The sequence below is a fragment of the Juglans regia genome, chromosome 6 (genome assembly GCF_001411555.2).
Source record: "Juglans regia cultivar Chandler chromosome 6, Walnut 2.0, whole genome shotgun sequence".
NCBI classification, from domain to species: Eukaryota; Viridiplantae; Streptophyta; class Magnoliopsida; order Fagales; family Juglandaceae; genus Juglans; species Juglans regia.
The window spans coordinates 28,764,125-28,783,814 of NC_049906.1; the positions used below are offsets into that span (position 1 = coordinate 28,764,125).

At 34.8% G+C, this 19,690-nt stretch overlaps 1 protein-coding gene across 2 annotated transcripts; it reads left to right on the forward strand.

The window, feature by feature from the left end:
* The first annotated feature begins 2,713 nt into the window (after positions 1 to 2,713).
* LOC109005610 (protein DENND6B) lies at positions 2,714 to 15,411 on the forward strand. Of its 2 annotated transcripts, none has more exons than XM_035691232.1 (4): positions 2,714 to 3,064; positions 3,500 to 5,277; positions 5,465 to 5,657; positions 15,027 to 15,411. In XM_035691232.1, the coding sequence occupies exons 2-4, from the start codon at positions 3,665 to 3,667 to the stop codon at positions 15,246 to 15,248; spliced, it is 2,028 nt and encodes a 675-aa protein (XP_035547125.1). In that variant the 5' UTR covers positions 2,714 to 3,064; positions 3,500 to 3,664; the 3' UTR covers positions 15,249 to 15,411. The 2 variants fall into 2 exon arrangements, with proteins under 2 accessions (XP_035547125.1, XP_035547124.1); XM_035691231.1 differs by having other exon boundaries at positions 2,745 to 3,064; positions 14,976 to 15,411.
* Positions 15,412 to 19,690: the final 4,279 nt, after the last annotated feature.

Consider the following 19,690-nt stretch of genomic DNA (forward strand, 5'->3'; position numbering starts at 1 on the left):
TTTTTTAAATCTCAATATAAAATATAATAAACAATTCAACTTTTTCAAATCTCAAAATAATAATAATATTAAAAAATAATATTCTAACAATATTTTATTATCTCAACTCAACTCACTTTAACATCCAAACACACCCCAGTGTCTTTACCGTACAGTATATTGAATATTATTTTTAGTGTTATTACGTTGCTGTCCTTGAGATATAAGCCACAGCAAATTACTAATTTAGACTTGTATCTTATCTTCGGTTTAAATTTTATGTTGAGCTTGGTTTTATATATTTCAGAAAACTATTATAATATGTTAAGTTGGATTTAGTTTTATTTGAATAAATATGTTAGTCTAGAAACTCAATTTTACAGAAAATATTTAAGGGATTTCTAATTTAAATTAGTAAGTATTAAATTATGATTAAACTATAATAATAGTTTACAAGAATTTTAATATTAAGTATTATTAAGTCTATTTTATGAACTAAATATTTCTACCGTTATTTTATAGATGTAGATAAAAATATATTCCTTACTATATTATATTTGAAAGATTAGATATGGTATTATTGTTTAAATAATTATATGATATTAGTAGTTATTAATTTTTATATATAACTAAATATTTTATTAGATTAAATTCTCTAGTATGTATTTAATTAAGTAGAATATTCGATACGTTTTTTATAAGCATGAGTGATTATTTGTACTTCGTACAGGTGTCGAGTTATGAAGTGAAATCTAGTACGCAGCGCAACGAGGAAGTAATTTGATCACAAATTAAGATCATTACATGTCAATTTAGATAAATTATTATTAAAGCCAATTCTTGATAGTTTCTTTTTATGTACCTCTTATGTCATGAGTTATGCAAGCATAACATTCATTATAGTTCATGACCATGTTAAATTCCAAATCACGTTTAATTTAACATTTTATAATTATGTATGTATTATGCATGTCATGCACCTCGCGTTGCATAAAGACACACAAGCTTTTTATGATCAAGTTACGTAAGCTTTCTTATTATTAAGTGCAAGATAAGAAGTTTTATAAAATGATCATTTAGATGCATAGTACCGATGTAATTTTATAGATGAACGTGCAAGCTATGGATCTAATTGTGGTCCACTATAGTATGCTAGAATACTATTAATGATTCCCCTTGTGGCCACAGGATGTGAGGTTGGTGTACAACTTCACACACAGAATTAAGGGTGTTGGCCAATAAGATAAGTATGATAAGTCAGATAATTTAAGATAAGTTTTGCATGACATGAACACATGTATGAATGATTATGAATTTTAATTCTCAGCATGAAATTTTTATTCAAAATTCCTATATTTATTATGTTTACATTGTGAGGACACTAATAAGTTTCTTACTGAGTCTTTGACTCATTTTAGTTTTATTTCATGTTTTTAATCACCGAGATGAGGATGATGAACACAAGCAGGCAGTAGGCAGTCTAGGATTAGATGGAGTAGTTGATAAATTCTCGACTTCTTAGAATAAATTAATCTTTTTTATGAAATAAACTTTATTCAATTGTTCTTTTCATTTTATTTGGAGACATGTTTTTATTAAATCGTTCTTTTATGAAATAAATGTTTATTTTTATTAAAGATGAGATCTCTTATCAGGTTATATATGTCTAGTATGCACTGCTCTCGCGTTTCAAGCGAAAGTGTGGGAACCCTTTTCTCGCCTTCGCCCATCCTGCCCACCATTTCTTTCCCTTTCCTCCTTTGTTTGCCAGTCGCTCTCTTGTTCGGTTGCCTTTCTTCCATTTTTCTTTGCATTGTCCACCTTCGACTTTCATAGACCAGTTGATGCTTTTAACATATCCTCAATATTGACAAAGTCATTTGTTAGATCCATAAACTCTTCCAATATAGTTGGAGTTTTGCATGCTTACTCTGACATGAAGAGACTCTTAGGCCATATGCTGCCCAAAAGGACAACCAATTTAATATTCTCATCATGGGCGTCACTTGTTAGACATTCTTTGTTGAATCGGGCCATTTACTTCTTCAAAGGCTTGTTTTCTCACTGCTTCATGATGAGGAGGTAAGAGGCCGGTTGTCTCCTTTCCCTACTAGTCATGAGTTGCTTGAGGAACTACTGACCAAGCTCTTGATTGAACCGGTTTGCAGACTCCTAAACCACCCTTTGGCCGTGTCCTTTAGGTTTAGAGTGAAGACACAACATATAATTTCTCTTGAGAATCCGTCTAAGGTCATATGGACTTTGAAAGTCTGTAGGTGCTCCACTTGTATCTTAGACCCATCGGAAAAGTTCTTTGTGGGGGAATAGATCAGAGGGAATCACACCATCGGGAATGTCCACATAGTGCTTAGGCAAGACAGTTCTTTTTAAGAACCCATGGTGACATAAAACATTATTGTTTACACAGACTGTATATATTTCTCTCTTTAATAATGATTATCATATCTTGAACATAATAAGGGCTATTTACAAAGACTACGGTTATTATTATTTTTTTTTAATTCTTTACTTGCATCCATATTTTTTCATATTTTTAAATAAATTTATAAATTGACATAATTTTATATAATATATTAAATCTATTTTATAATAAAAATAAATTTATAGTATAACATATCGCATCAAATAATTTAAATTTATAATTTTATTTTTGTGAAAATTTTTATAGCCAAACATTTCTCTTTATCAAATTAAACCGCTAAACTATCAAATTACTTTTAGTACGGCTAATATTTGCAAGATAATACAGATTGGGAAATAGCACACTTCCTTTCCCGATCAAGGCAGAGTCAGATTGGAAAGAGACCTTAATAGGTAGTTTTCCATATGAAATTCATGTAATCGAAATCAAAATCTGTACTTTACCCTCCAATTTGTACAGCTAGAGAGCGACCCGAGGTTCAGAACCCTTCTCTTCTTATATCCAACCCACAATAAATCTCATTCTCTTCAAATGTTCTTATTTTTCATAGATACCCATTTGTTTTTTCACTAATTGAGGTACCCAATTCTTGCCGATCCAGATTGGTCCGTGCAAGAGCTGTATCCGGGTTCTTAAGTTCAGGTAAAATGCCGATAATCCACATACAGATCTCTCTGAATTAGAACCGTGACTGCTGTATACTTTGTTTTTTCTGCCTTTATACTTTGTTTGGTTGTGGAGAAATAGAACGATTCATGTGTTTTGTGGTTTTCTGATTAATGTAAGTTTGTAAACCTGAAGTACTAGTCAGAGAGAGAGAGAGATTTTAAACCTTAAGTAATGCAAATAGTTGATTTGCTTTGATAAGCTGAGCTTTTAGATTATATGGCCTCGATTGAGAATTCAACGTATAAGAATTTCAAGTTGCTTCCTTTCCTTTATTTCCTTCTGCCTTTTCAGTTAAGCATTTTTATCACTCCGCATGACTTTCCTGGTTTGTGGGGTTTATTGTTGTTATAATTCTTTATTATTTTAAATTTTTTTCTCTCTGCATATAAATGTATTCTTCTTTGTTAGGCTTTGATTTCGTGATTGCAAGTCTTGCCGTGGAGAAAACCCATAAATTTTTAACTGGGAAAGTTTGACATTGGTGTTTTCGACCCATGAGAATCTTTGTAATTTTGAATGGAAATGATGGCTGAAGATAATTGTGATTGAAAGTCAGGATTGAAACTTTTGAAAATGAGTCGATCTCCTTCATTTACAGTGAAGACAGAACTTAGTCCAAAACTCAATCCTGAATCTCTGCAGCAATGGGTTGTGGCCTTTTGTATTATTAGATTTGATCTTGAGCAGGGTCAGCTTATTGAAGAGTGTTACCCACCTGACTGTCTTACACAAGATGAGGAACTTGAAATTGCTTTTAGTTCATTCCCGGATTCTGTTTCCCAGCACCAGAATCGCACAAGTATTCACGACTGTATCTTCTTTTTTCGGTTTCGAAGAAGGGGTGATTCTCAGTTGGCTAATGTCTCTTCCTCCGAGATCACAGAAGTTGATAAGGAGTTGTCTCCAAAGAAGATGGACATAAGAAATTGCAGAAGATCCAATACGAGAAATAACAATAAAGCTTCAAGATACATGTATGGTTATGTTTTTAATAGACAAAGACATGATGAGAGACTAAAGCGAGGTGGGGAACAGAAGTCTGTGGTAATTTTGTCTCTCAGTCCTTACTCCAGTGTGTTTAAACCCTTGTTACAAATCATGGGTCCATTGTATTTTGATATTGGAAGGAAAGCTCTTGAGCATATCGCTGCTTATGTTTCAATGTGGCCTGCTCCTGTACCAGGTCAGCTAATGGAGCTTCCAATAGGGAATGCCATGCTTAAAGTGAGCTTGCCGCCTGCTCATAGCTTGCCCTTGAAAAGTGGAATGTTTTTTGAAGAGTCTGTTTCCTTTATGGCTCCTTTACTTCCTAATAACCAGTCAGTACCCCAGGGTCTTTTCCATGATTCCGATATTTTTGGTACATTTCGGGGGCTTCTATTGCAGCTTTGGGTGTTGTGGGAGTTGTTACTCATCGGGGAGCCTATTCTCATCATTGCACCAACGCCTCCCCAATGTTGTGAGGCTGTAGCCAGTCTTGTGAGTTTGGTTGCACCACTACTATATAGTGTTGATTTTAGGCCTTATTTTACCATCCATGATCCTGTATTTGCGCACTTGAACTCACTTCAAGAAGGAGACATCTTTCCTCCAATGGTTTTGGGTGTGACAAACCTCTTTTTCCTTAAAGCTCTTCGTAACATCCCCCACATTGTTTCAGTTGGAAGCCCTGCTACCAACTCAAACCAGCCTAATCTTGCAGCAAGGTCTTCTAGTGGCAAAATTTCTGTTAGATCCCAAGCATTTGGTCTTCAACAGATTTCCTTGAAGCGGTTTTCTCCTTCAAATTTGTTAAGTGCTGTGAAGTTGAGAAGAGATGGTCCCCTTTGTCTTATGACGGAACATAAGGAAGCCATTTGGAGCACTTATGCTGCAACAACGAAGCCAGACACTTCTATCTTGAATAGGCTTATAGATGCTGGCATGTCACCTAGGGTTGAGGAGTCAATGTCACTTGTTAACAATGAGATATTGCGGCGGCATTTCTTGGAACTCACTACAAACTTTTTGGCCCCTTTCGGTCCATATTTTAGGAGTAAGACACCTTCAGAAGGCTCTTCTCCATTTGTTGACCCTCCCCCCCTCTCTCCATTTAATGCTGATGAATTTCTTGCAAGTTTGTCTGCAAGGGGTCCAGGGAAGTTCTTGTCGAAGAGAATGAAGTCTAATTGGATGGATTTATACAGGTAATTATTATCAACCACAACAACATTGTTTGCTACCTGTCTCCCTCCCCAATCTTTCTTATGTGTTGTTATCAACACATATGGCATTATTATGTGATTCTTTTGTGCACCTCTAGTTGGTTACTTTTGTCGGTTTAATCTATTAATTTCATTTTTTTGAGATTGAGACACTTTATATTTCTGTCAGGCGTTTTTTGAAAGGTTCCAACTTCATGCCATGGTTTCAAAGAAGGCGTGCTGTTGCTGAACAAGAACAACATAAACTGTGGAGACAGGCAAGGATGAAGACCGACATACAACAGTTCATATCTAAAATGTCTGAGTTGGAAATTGTAGACTCATTTAATGCTATTGAAAGACATCTTCTTGAAGAACTACAGGTACTTCCCCTCATAGATAATATTCTATATTCTGCTTGTTGCTTTATATTCTCCAGACTTGGAGTACATCATGATGTCTCTGCAAACCCTTAAATAGGCATTTGCAGCTTTCAAGTGAGCACCTTTATGTTAAAAAGTTACATTCTATGAGCTCCGAATCATAATAAGGGAGCAGTGATCTTTTCATGGGAGTGGTAGAAGAACGGGGATCAAGTGCTTGTTGTTACTGCAGTGAGGATTAAGATCTGAAAGACGATTTATTAATTAATGGTATAGTGACTAGTGTTTCAACTTGTCATCCTAGTAATTGTATGATTAAAGTGGAAGTAGATAATAATGTTGGGCTAAGGAGGAGTCGATGCATTTGCTCTGAATTTCAAAGTATCAGTGAATGCCAAGTCAACTTTTGATGTTATCAATCTCTCTCCTTCAAGCTTCCAACTTGTGATGCCTATAAACATGGCATTTATTAAAGATGGTAATAAAGAATAAATAACTAAAAGATGGGAGAGAGGTGGTAGGTTAATTTGATTCTCAAGCAATGGTCTCGAGTGGAAAGCAACCAGAAAAAGAAAAAAGGGGACTGGAAGAGAGGATGAGTGGTCAGAAGGGGTGAATTTATATATATTCACTGCTTAACTCAGTCATTATGCCTCTTCTCTGCATGAATTCATAAGTGGAAGGAGTATGTGTGTGTATATATGTTGAGGGAAAAATGTGTTAATTGGCATATTCTTGTGAAAACCTATGTAAAGTTGAGTTGTAACAAGTGTTGATGCATTGGTACATGAAAAATATTGAAGTGTGCTCAACATGGCTCGACTGACGCTCGACTGGCGCTCGAGCGGAACCCATCCAGAGAGGTTCGCTCGATGGGCGCTCGACATGGCGCTCGAGCGGAACCTTCCAGAGAGGTTCGCTCGATGGGCGCTCGACTCAGCGCTCGAGCGGAACCCATCCAGAGTGGTTCGCTCGAGGTGAGCTTGACGTAGCGCTCTAGCAGAACTCATCCAGAGTGGTTCGCTCGATGTGCGCTCGACGTGGCGCTCGAGCGGAACCCATCCAGAGACATCCAGAGACGCTCGCTCGACACCTCGCTCGAGCGGTTTCAGAAGATAACGTGCGCTCGACCTTCGCTCGACACCTCGCTCGAGCCAATGTTCAAAGACAACCTAAAATTCATGTTTTGGGCGCCGTGACTTGCTGGGACTATAAATATAACAGATTATTTCTGTTGTGTGGTGTGGAAAAACAGAGCAAAACCTTAAGTGTTTCAAGAGCCAAAGAGAGAAACCTATTCCTCACCTTGTGAATCTCTTTTGGACAAACACTAATCCACCACACCACTCTCAAAATCAAACCTCATTCAAAGTCCATTGAAGTGGACGTTTTGTTAGCCGGAAGGTTTCCGGAGCTGCTGTTGATGCAGAGATCGAGAGGTTCTCGTGGAAAGCTATAGAAGGTCGGAGTTCTGACACTACATGCGTGTAGAGATCGAGTGGGTCACTTGTGATGTTGCAAGCCAAGTTTAGGAACTACAAAGGTTTTGTGAGTGTCACTAAATTGGTTGTAATGAACTTTTTCTATAGTGGATTTTAGGTGGTGGCTTACACCCGGAGTGGTTTTAGAATTTGAAGACGTTCTTCAAATGAGTTTCCACTTCGTGACCAAATCCTTGTGTTGATTATTTGCATCATTTGTGTCTTCTTTTATTAGCTTCTTGCCATTAAATTTTATTAGTCCACATAATTTGAACTGTACCTATTCACCCCCCCCTCTAGGTGTTGTATGGGATAAACCACTGCTTTTTCAATATATATACATTTACATAGACTCACCCTGTAGCTCCCTTAGCTCCTCAAACATCCTTTTGGTTTGAGTTTGTTGAAACCTGAACCCCAATTACCAATCTTAGGTTGAAAACCTCGGCTCAGGTTGGATAGTAATTTGCACAAACCCTAGCTTGCGTCATGTTCAGGAGCATTTGTGAATCTAGGGTTAGAATTTTAGGGAAATAAGGTTATAGTTCAAAGATTGAATTGGATTCAAAATTAATGGAGAATACTAGCAAAACTGCTATTCTTGAAGAAAATTGTTATTTGGAAGCTATTTGGTAAAAGAAGTATGTGGGTTTTGATACAAGGAGAAGGGCTTGATTTGGGGGTATAAAGAAGGAAAAGGTGAAGATGACTTTAGACATGCATGCTTTCAATATTAACAAAACTAGCTTCGCACCCATGCGTTACGCGGGTAAAATTGTTAATTATCAATTATATTCTTTTCTTTTTATTAGTCTATTCTGTTTTTTAAATATGTTTATAACTCGATTGTGAAGTTGTTTGAATGTGACCTTCAATTACTAATTGTAATAACTTAGATATAACAGAATTAGAGAGGGTTATATTATTGGTGGAGATCTCTTGGCACCAAAAATCTAGAGCATTGTGGTTGAAAGAAGGCGATTGAAGTACAAAGTTCTTCCATAGCGTGACCAATTCTCATAGGAAAACTAATGCCATTGAAATGCTGAATATAAATGTTGTGGCTAATACAGAGACTCCTGTGATTCAAGAGCATGTTGCTGATTTTTTCGAACACTTATTGAACAGGTGGGATGGCGGCCAAAGCTTGATGGACTAGCTTTTGAGTCCATAGATCCACAGAGTGTTTTGTGGTTGGAGAGACCCTTTGAGGAGGTGGAGGTTCATGATGTGGTGAGGAAAATGGTTAAACATAAAGCACTTGGTCATGATGGTTTCTCTATGGGATTTTTCCAAACATGTTGGGATGTGGTGAAGGAGGATTTAATGAAGATGTTTTAGGAATTTTTTTCGGTTGGAAAATTTGAAAAAAACCTAAATGCCACTTTTATTACACTCATCCCTTAGAAGCTTAGGGCAACGGAAGTGAAAGATTATCGACCCATTAGCCTCATAAATGCGGTGTATAAGATCATATCCAAGGTGCTTGCAAATCGTTTAAGGGAGGTGTTGGGAAAGATCATTTCGAAATCCCAAAACGCTTTTGTAAGGGTTAGGCAAATTCTGGACTAAGTTCTCATTGCCAATAAATGCCTAGATAGTAGATTAAAATCTGGCAACAAGGAGATCTTCTGTAAATTAGATATAAAAAAAGCTTATAGAACATGTGAATTGGGAGTTCTTAATTTACTTGCTTAGGAGGTGTGGATTTGGGGAGAGATGATTTTCGTGGATCAGATGGTGCATCTCAACGGTGAAGTTTTCAGTGTTAGTAAATGGCAGTCCAATTGGCTTCTTTAACAGCTTGCGAGACCTAAGACAAGGGGATCCTTTGTCTCCACTTTTATTTGTCATAGTTATGGAGGTGCTTAGCAGAATGATCTCGGCCTTGGTTAATAGTTGTTTTGTCATGGTTTCTTGGTTGGTGACCTTAATAGGGGTACTCTTAACATTTCTCACTTATTGTTTTCAGATGATACATTGATTTTTTGTGAGGCAAAACAAAACCAGATGCGGGCATTGAGGGCTCTCTTACTTTGTTTTGAAGCGACATCTGGTTTGAAAGTGAACTTAGACAAATCAGAGTTGGTGCCAGTTGGTAATGTTCGCAACATCTGACAATTGGCTAACATTCTTGGATGTAAGGTTTCCTCTCTTCCCATGAATTACCTCGGTCTTCCATTGGGGGCAGCATCATGGGCTAAGTTGATTTGAGATACAATGATTGAGAAGATTGAACGTAGATTAGCTGGTTGGAAGAGATTATACTTGTAAAAAGGTGGCCGGATCACCTTAATCAAAAGTACTCTATCTAATTTACCAATGTATTTCTTATCACTATTCCCAATTCCTGCAAATGTGGCGACTCAGATTGAGAAATTGCACCGAGATTTTCTTTGGAGTGGTATGGGGGATAAATTCAAATTCCACTTGGTCAAGTGGGATAAGGTATGCTCTCCCATTTCTTCTGGTGGGTAGGGAATCAGAAATGGCTTTAATTGGGAAAATGGTTGTGGAGATACACCATGGAATCGGAAACTCTATGGAAGTCGGTGATTGACCTTAAATATGGAGGTGGTGGGGGGGGGGGGGGGGGGGTTGGAGCACTAGAGAGGTGAGTGGGGCTTATGCAGTGGAAGTTTGGAAGCATATTCGACGAGGGTCTTACCCATCACACTAGACTTATATTGGGAGATGGTTTTAGAATTAAATTCTGGAGTGACCTATGGTGTGGTGATAACGTCCTTAAAGATTCATTCCCTTCAGTTTTCAGGATTGCTTGTGAAAAAGAAGCTTTAGTGGCTGCTCTTATGGTGATATCTGGAGATCAAGTCCAGTGGAACGTGAACTTTAGTAGGGCTGCCCAAGATTTGGAAATTGGGAGCATTGGGGATTTTTTTTGTCTTCTATACTCCATGAGACCGAACTTTCAAGGAGCTGACAGGTTGTGGTGGATACCCACAGGTAAAGGCATATTCTCAGTTCGCTCTTTCTATAAGCCTCTCACACAATTGCAAGACAATCAATTCCCATGGAAGAGGATTTGGTGAAATTGGGCGCCTCCTAAAACGGCTTTTTTTGTTTGGTCAGCCTCTTTGGGGTAGGATTTTGACGATGGACAACTTACGGAAACGGGGGTGATCATAGTAGACTGGTGTTGTATGTGCAGGAAAAGTAGCGAGACTGTGGATCATCTTAACTGCATTGCAAGGTTGCTAGAGTGCTATGGGATGATGTGTTTTGTAGGTTAGAGCTAGCTTGGGTCATGCCTACCATAGTGGTTGAGTTCTTGGCCAATTGGACAAATCTAGGAGGGGCTCCGCAAATCACAGCAATGTGGAAAATGGTGCCTATTTGCATCCCGTGGTGCTTATGGCATGAGCGAAACGACCGGACGTTTCAAGACAAAGAACGCTCTATAGAGGAACTTAGATCACTTTTTGTTAGAACATTATTTTTTTGGGCTATAGCTGTAGATTTTAATATCCTTGGCCGTCATGACTTCCTTGTTTCTTTTTCTTCCTCCTAGATAGGCGTTAATTGTATACCTTCTTGTGTACTTGGTCTAAGCCTATTATTATTACTACAATCGTTTACTTATAAAAAGAAAAAAGATACAGAAAGAAGATGAATTGTTATATGGGAAAGAAGACAAAATGTTCTAGATCTTTAAAATTCCAAATTGTCTAATTATTGGCATGACCTTGCAAATCATTTTAAATTTAAATGACCAAATTTATTGTCATTTAATACAAGAATGGATGATGTGGCTCAACAGGAACAAAGCTGTTCTTTCTTAAATTATACATGTCACAAATACTAATAATCCCATTAATCAAGTTCTTATTATAATTATGATGAAATATTAGCTATATAGACCCAATGACTATTCTTCTAGGACTAGGATTAGGAATCCTAATTTGACTAGCAAGGAAATTTTCAGTAAAACCCATAAAAGACTCTTAATACTATAAGAAATTATATAATAATCTTGAACAAACACAACTCACAAATTAATGACTTAGATTAAAAGCTATTTTAACCCTAGACTCAAGCTTCAAAACCTAATATGACTCATGTCAATCTGTTGTTATCTGTGAGCTCCACACAAGAAAGTTTTCAAGTGCTAAAACTGAAAATTACAGTAACTTGACTTTCCTTTACATGCCTGCATCATTATCCCCCTATTGGTGGAATCTTGGCCTGCCATGAGTTTTGAAGTGCCAAGTTACAAGAATCTTTGAACTTGGAACATACATGGACGTTTATTTTGCTTTTGGAAGTAAACAATGTTGCATTTGACATCTTTACAGCCAATGTTCTGTTTGTCTTGCACCTTTATAATCTCCATCACTGTGAATTCTTTAAACTCTTCGTTACAGCTAAAATTCTAACCTTATGATTTTCATATAGCGATTGAGTGAGGCAGTGTCATCACTTCCAGTTTTTCTTGCTGGTCCTTTGCAGCATCAATTTTAACGTCATAGCCTTGCTTTTGTGAAATTTCTAGAACTGTTTCTTATGATGATGAACAAGAGGAGTCAGTTCTTGCTTTGCAAAATATTGTTTAAAATATTTACCGACGAGTGCTATTCCAACTGCAGTTGTCATTGCTTCATTTTCCTCCAAAGTAGTTTTAACAATTCCCACTTTGCCTTTAAGCTGGGTTTTTTTTTTTTCTTACTATTCTTCTGATCTTCCTTGAGAATGTTGAATTAGGAAACAAGTTCAATGTTTGTGAATTGACAGGAAGAAAATCAAAATTTCAGTTGAAGGAGGATTGGATCTTTATCTCTGATACCAAATTGATGTAGGATAAACTAGAGAAAATCCGTCTACATGTGCTTTTGGTCCTCTTACAGTTGGGGGAATCTGTGGATTAAGAACCTAAAATTATAATTTTAGCGTAAGCACTATTTTCTGAAGCAAAATTTTTGATAAGTCTGCAGCTGTATTTGGGAAAGGGCTTGGTTTGGGGATGTAAAGAAGAAGAAAAGGAGATAATATGCTGCTGTTCAGAAGTTACGTGAATAGTGACGTGAATGGTAACAATTTTGCCTAAAGAAGAAGAGGAAGGGAGAGAAGAACAGTCTAGGAAAATGTCTTCAATGACATACAACACTCATCATTACCTTAATCGGATTTGAATTTTGAATCCAATGAGCAATATTTGTGTAGTCATTGAGTCTTAAGCCATTCGGTCTAGTACTCTTAATTTGGCACTAATAAAGACTTCTAATACTAAGGCCTTGTTTGGTTACGCAGTTCAGATGAGATGAGACGAGACGAGATGAGATGTTTTGTTGAAAGTTGAATAAAATATTGTTAAAATATAATTTTTTAATATAATTTTTATTTTGGGATTTGAAAAAGTTGAATTGTTTATTATATTTTGTGTGAGAGTTTGAGAAAATTGTAATGATGAGATGAGATGAGATAGTTTTGTGTATCAAAACCAAGCCTAAATTTTAGAATAATCTACACCAAACATAATTGAGAAATTGTTCCCAAATTAACATTGTGTGCATGAATTTATGAGATTTATGCCTCGTTTGTTTTCGCAGATGAGATGAGATGAGTTGAGATAAAAGTTGAAAATTGAATAAAATATTATTATAATATATTTTTTTAATACTATTTTGTTTTGAGATTTGAAAAAGTTAAATTGTTTATTTTATTTTATATGAGAATTTGAGAAAATTGTAATGATTAGATGAGATAAGATGAAAAGTTTTGTAAAAGTGAACGAGGCCTTAAGATGATGTCCTTGAGGATGAAGATGTGCATAATGCATGAATTATGGTGATTGATCTATAGGAATTGGATGATCCTATTTGGTCCCAATATCTAGTGGAAAACTCCTATGATCATTTCATCATAGTATCTATAAAAGGTCTTGGATAAGAAACCCAATGTATAGTAGCATAATGACTCATTCAGCCTTCAAAATCCTTCAAGCATTGCCTCAATCCATTTTTGTTGTGAGCTCTATACCGGAAAAGTTTCAAGTTGCCGAAGTAAACATTACAGCAGTTTGACTTTTCTTTCATTGCTGTACCACTAGAAGTTGCTCTACCACTATTTTCCTAAATTAGGAAAGTGAGTCTTTGAGATCAGGAGATGTTAAATTAGGCTGGCTGAAGTAACTTTTCAGTGTTAGACTGAACTCATTTGTTCCAGATTTTAATAAGTTCTACCCTGGTTTGAGAACACTTAGAGATAATATGTAGTCATTTTCTCTTTTGTTGCTTTTTGTGACCCAATCCCAAGAGTACTCAATGCAGTTTACTTGGCTTTCAATGGGGTAACAGTACGTGTGAAATATGGCACACATGTAGCCATCTAATGCTGTAAAAACTACATGAAGAGACGGGAATTATTATTTTTTGATAAGAAATAAATTTTTTATTAATCCACATAATTAGGTACAGTCCAGGTACACAGGGAGTATACAAGAGATTAACCTAATTACAAGCTAAGCGCTGTGAAAATCAGTATAAAAGTCATTAAAGCTAGTCCCATTCAATACAATGGCTGAAGCCCAAAGTAACAATGTATGAAAGAAAAAGTCCCCAAACCCTCCCATTGATCGTTCCCTGTTGTCGAAGCAGCGGCCATTCCTTTCATTCCATATAGACTACATTAAGCATAGTGGCACCATCTTCTAGACAGTGGCAATTTGACGATTTCCCTGAATTCCTCTCCAGCATAACAATAAGTCAACCACCCTCCTAGGCATGACCTAGGCAATGCCAAGCCTAGAGAAGATTTCATCCCATAGAGCCTTAGCCACATGAAGAGACGGGAATTATTGAGGTAGTAAAAGAAATAGAATAAAGTTGAGTTGACTTCTGAGGAGTAGCTTAGAGAGAAGTTCGTATTATCCATTTACGGGGATCTGGCTTATAATAATTGCTTTGAGAGTGTGCAGTGAATTTTTGTTTCTTACAGTTCCTACCGGTCTATGTAAATATAAATTGCATCTTCATTGTTCAAAATAAATAGTAGTCTCTAAGGAACTTCTACACCTATAGATTGTGATACCTCATATGATAATGATAAGGGTAGGTGGTGTATGAGATTCCACATTGTTTGTGAATGAGAAGTTCTTGCTCTTTATAATGTTCCAATGGGGCTCAAATTGTATCATTGACTAGTCATTTTTTAGTATAGGCCATGTAGTTAGGGTTTTCCATTGAGGCGTTACAAATGGTATCAAAGTCTAGCCCAACCAGAAATGTGGGATTTGAGCTGTGCTACCTAGACGGACTGGCCCCGATGAGGACGTCGAGAATTTAAGGGGTGTACTTTGTGATACCTCATATGATAAGGATAATGGTAGGTGGTGTATGAGATCTCACATTGCTTGGAAATGAGAAGTTCTTGCTCTTTATAATGTTCCAATGAGACTCCAATTGTATCATTGACTAGTCTTTTTGGAGTATAGGTCATGTGGTTAGGACTTTCCATTGGGGCGATATATAGATTCTGTCAAAATGGTAGTAGTTTACAGTGTTTCTCCTTTGTACAACAAATGATTGAGCTAGATATGCAAAGTTCCATATGTTACTGTAAATTTGTAACGTTATCAAGCAGCTATATAGTGAAAGTGCCAGTAATTTTTATTGTTCAGTTCACATGAATATGTCAACCGTCTTTATTTTATCTTTTGTTTGTTTCTTTGTTTCTCTCTCTTTTTATGTTTGGATCATTAGTCTCACTATGCCTGGATGATTCATTTGGCTTTGCAAAGAGAATTTTTCATAAAGGCAGAAGTACTACATTTTGCTTTATGTGAAATATACTTATATGTGGATTGGTTTTTCTTGTAATGAAGATATATGCCATGCCCGTACATTTACATTCCTGCCAAATGCAATCTTCACAGCTGCAGCAATCTGGAAGGGCCAGTGCAGACTCTGCATCATCTTGCCAGAAACTGAAAGGAGACCTACGGACAGTTTTCTCGGTGCTTCCTAAGGACATGCAGCAGCTTCTGCTTTTCAACCCACAAAGAGCAGCTCTTCTACAAGGAAGTTCTGAACTGACGAAACTTCCCGGTCGTCCATTGGTACAAGTTGGTGTGGTATCTTCCACTTCACCTAGATAATACTGGGAAATTGATTGACTAAGGTATGGATGGGCTTCTCATGCTGCCAAAGGACAGGAAGTGTGGTTATTTTGTAGCTTCGTTATCAGACTGAAATTAGTTCTGTCTTTTGTGCACAAATGATCTACAAGGTAAGATGAAAATCTACAGTCTGAATTCCTTATCAGATCATTGCTAACCACTAATAATATCATTATTTCAACTTTGTGGTCTCCAAATAAACAGATACACAAGAATCACGAAACTTTTCATTGAGTCACCTTTTCCCAAGCACACTTAGATAATTGGAACTCCACAAACAAATCTTATGGGGTTGGTTGGCCTTTTTTTTAATGGCACCGGTTATTCGGGAAACAAGTCCGGCTAATCCCGGGGTTGTCTAGGCCGATGAGGAGTTCACTGCAAGTGCACCTCAAAAATTCTTGGGTGTTTGCCACTTTAGTGCAATAGCTTACAGTAACCAGTGTTCAGCATGTGAAGGATTATGACAAATGAAACTCGTTTCCTATATGGTATACTTGATCTATATACCTTTCATAGGTTCCTAGAATTCCTAGAAAAAGCATACTCCAGCATGGCTGCGCTGCATTGTTTCGGTTGGTATGGTTTTCATTAATCGAAATGGTGACAGAAACAACATACCATTGAAACTCAAATCAGATTTAAATTAATCAGTATATCCTCACTTTTATTCATAAACTTCAATCGCTTAAATCTCATTTCGTGTGTTCTTTTTTATATCATCTTGAATCTCATCTGTCCTTCCTATAAAAAACCATTGTTATATGGAAATATTTATTCCGGTAGGTTTGGCTAGCGAGATGAGAATTTTTTATTTTAAATGAAAGTTTAAAATATTATTTTGTAATATTATTATTGTTTTGAGATTTGAAAAAGTTGAATTGTTTATTATATTTTGTTTGGAAATTTAAAAAAGTTATAATGATGAGATGAGATGAAAATTGTCTCATCCCACTTGCCAAACCTCATTTTTAGGGGAAGTTTGGATACAAAAAGCATTTTAAACTCATTTCATTTGATCTCATCTAATCATTACAATTTTTTTAAATTTTCACACAAAATATAATAAACAATTCAATTTTTTTAATTTTCAAAACAATAATAATATTAAAAAATAATATTTTAATAATATTTTATTCAACGTTCACTATCCAAACCTCTCCGTCGCACATTAAGTGGTGTGTTTTTACACCGGTTTGTAAATAACAAAACTCATTCATATATCATGATTATTTTTGTATGGCAGACACCTTTAAGCTACAATTGTACTAGGATTCCATCCCTCATGAAAGAGAAGAAATGAATGAAGTCCAGAAAACAGGACCACTTGCAAATCTCATCTCCGCCATAAATCTTGAGATCTTTATTAATTGAACATTGATGGCTGAACACGACATTCTTTGATTGTTGTCTCTTTCTTTTTTCTAAGAAATTCTTTGATTGTTTCTAATGTTGAAATCTTTATAGATATCTTAAGAGTCTCTACCATTCTCTCAAATCCTTCTTGGGTCCTGTCATTCTCCTTCTCCTTCTCCTTCTCCTTCCCCTTCCCCTTCCCTCCACGGCATGAGACTGGTGATTTGCCACAGAAATAGACTGCTGCATTGCAATTTCATTAAAAATAAACAAAGTTCAACAAAAGGTAAGACAGACTTATACTTTAAGAAAGTGATTGGGGTTTGGCTTAAACAATTAAGCTATTATCTCTCATTGACAGTTCCTCTTAAAAGTTCGCAAATGAAACCTAAATATTTGGAATTTTTCTTTAAAAAAAAGGAGAAAAATCATCACCAATATCTAGCACAAGGGTTTGTTTCTCTATGAGCTGGTATGTGTTTACCCTTTTGAGTTAAAAGAACGAGCTTTGTTATTCATCATCTATATACATCACACATTATTTTTTTTTATATTTTTTTTTCTTAAACTTATCGAATTCTTTTACTTATCATTTATATATTACGCATTTGGTAAGAGGAAAAAAATAAAAATAAAAAATAAAAAAAATTTGGTGTGTTGAGATAATGAATAGAATTTTTTTAAAAGAACAGATTTTATCTATAGTTATAAGACCTATGCAAGTACCATCTAAGCAGCATCTTGAGATGACACCATATTATAAATGAAGGAATTATATTGGTGTGAATGTTAAAAGATTATAATTTAGAGGCAAATTTGATTTGAAGATTTTTTATATTTTTTAATATTTTAATAATATGAGGAGAAAGGAGATACCCTCAACAATATGGACAATTTACACTAATATTAGAATGTATGACTTTTTTTATAATATATATATATATATATATATATATATATAAATAATTCTTCTCATTACTCACTATTAAGTTATTAACTACTCCACACTTTATAAAAAAAGTTAGAAAAAGTTGTCAGGTATGAAATATGAGGATGAATAGTAACTGATGCATATCAAAATCCTTTTATATATATATATATATATATATGTATGTATGTATATTGCATAGAAACTATTTCAAGTGAGTGTTATGGTTATAAATTTATAAATTGACGTGATCTAATATAGTACGTCAAATTATAAAATTATTTTTATTATAAAATAGATATAAAATATAAAAACAAGCGAATTTATTTTTATGAAAGTCGTATGGTTACATCATGACGAAGGCTAGTTCTCTTTCAAAACGAAAGGAAGGCTGTTATACACGAGGGAGGGCAAAATGTGTGGGTGCATTTTAGCCAAAAGTTGAAATGGAGAATTGGCCACGTCTGCTCAATGCAAAAGTTCTGTCATTCCCCATGTTCCCCAAGAGCGCGTTGTATCCACTAACCAGCCCCCTTTGTTTAAGGGAGTAATATGGTCACAAAAGGGTTACGTAAAATTGAATTTATAAATTGACGTATTTTATATGATTTGTTAAATTTGATTTTTAATAAAAGTAATTTTATAATTTAATAAATCATATCAAATCACATTAGTTTGTAAGATTATTTTTATAGAATTACTTTATGGTTAAAATATTTCTCTTTTATTAATATTTCAGACTAGCTCCCTTCTATGTCACAAATTTTGGAATTAAATTGGAGATCGATAAAATTAAAAATTATTAAATCTTATTTCTTCAAATCTATTTTATATATAAAAAAAATTTATAATCTAACATCTCAAATCACATTATTTTGCATAATAATTTCTTGTTTTCTTTTATTTTTTAAAACTCATTTTAGTAAATATATACACACATTTTGTTTATAGACAATATCGAAAATCTAGCCCTTTAAATTTTTCTTTAGTTACGAAAAAATTATATAAATATAAATTCACAAACTGACGTGACTTGATGTAGTATGTTAGATTGTAAAACTATTTTTATTATAAAATAGATATAATGTATCATATGAAACTATGTCAATTTATGCGATCTATTTATGATCGTAATACTTTTCTAAATTTCTAAGGTTAAAATTATGAATATTTGATCTTCTTTTAAGGTTATGAATAGTTTTTTTGTAAAATTATGAATATTTTGAGGTTGATATTAATTTTAGCTCCTCCCTATGAGAAAGAAGGTAACCAGTAGGATGCTTAGGATGGGATTTCAAAGGCTTTTGGATTTTTGAGGGCGTGAAGGAAAATCATAGTAAAGGGAGCGTGGCAGGGCAGCTTGTGATGATGGTATTTTGAAAGATTCTCCGTCTCCATGATTGGAAATGTCTCACCTCCAAGTGAAAACGATGGCAATTACAAGTTCATTTTTTACACCAAAAAGAATGGAAAATTTCACTTTCTATTCTTAACTCTCAAGAATTTTACAACTTTGTATAGTTTAGAACTAACAAAATTGATACATTAGATATTTAATTATAAAAAACTAACTCTTTGGACAAGTTTGGATATTAAGAATATTTCAGAATATCTGTGAATAATAATAAAATAATTTATGAATAATAGTAAAATAGTTTAAATTAAGATATTATATTAGATTTTGAGAAATGAGAAATAATAAATTGAAGAAAAATATTATAAAATTATATTTTTTTGTGTGTTTTGTTTAAAAAGTTGGAAAAACTGTAATAATTAGATAATGATTATATGAAAAAGTTGAAGATCTGAAATTGAAAAGTAATGTTTAAAAATGAAATATTTGAGAATATCTGAGAACAGTCGTGTTTCCAAACGGGAGCTGAATCAATTTTAACCATAAAAAATAAATGAAAAATAGGTAAAAATATAGTCTATTAATAATTTGAAAATAGAACTTATGAAATTTTGATAATTTAAGGTGCAAAGTACAAATTACATACAGACTTTAACATGCAAAGTTTATTTATTTAAAATACTAATTTTTTGTGAGATTGATATGACTGAACATGACAAATAACCCATGCTTTCAAGTGGTCCTCTTAAATTGATAGTTTGATGCCTACCTCACTCCTTATCC

Coding starts and splice junctions, on each gene's coding strand:
- LOC109005610 (XM_035691231.1), top strand. CDS start 3,665: ATGAGTCGATCTCCTTCATTTACAGTGAAGACAGAACTTAGTCCAAAA. Junction 5,278..5,464: donor AATTGGATGGATTTATACAG/GTAATTATTATC, acceptor TATTTCTGTCAG/GCGTTTTTTGAAAGGTTCCA. Junction 5,658..14,975: donor ATCTTCTTGAAGAACTACAG/GTACTTCCCCTC, acceptor CTTGTAATGAAG/ATATATGCCATGCCCGTACA.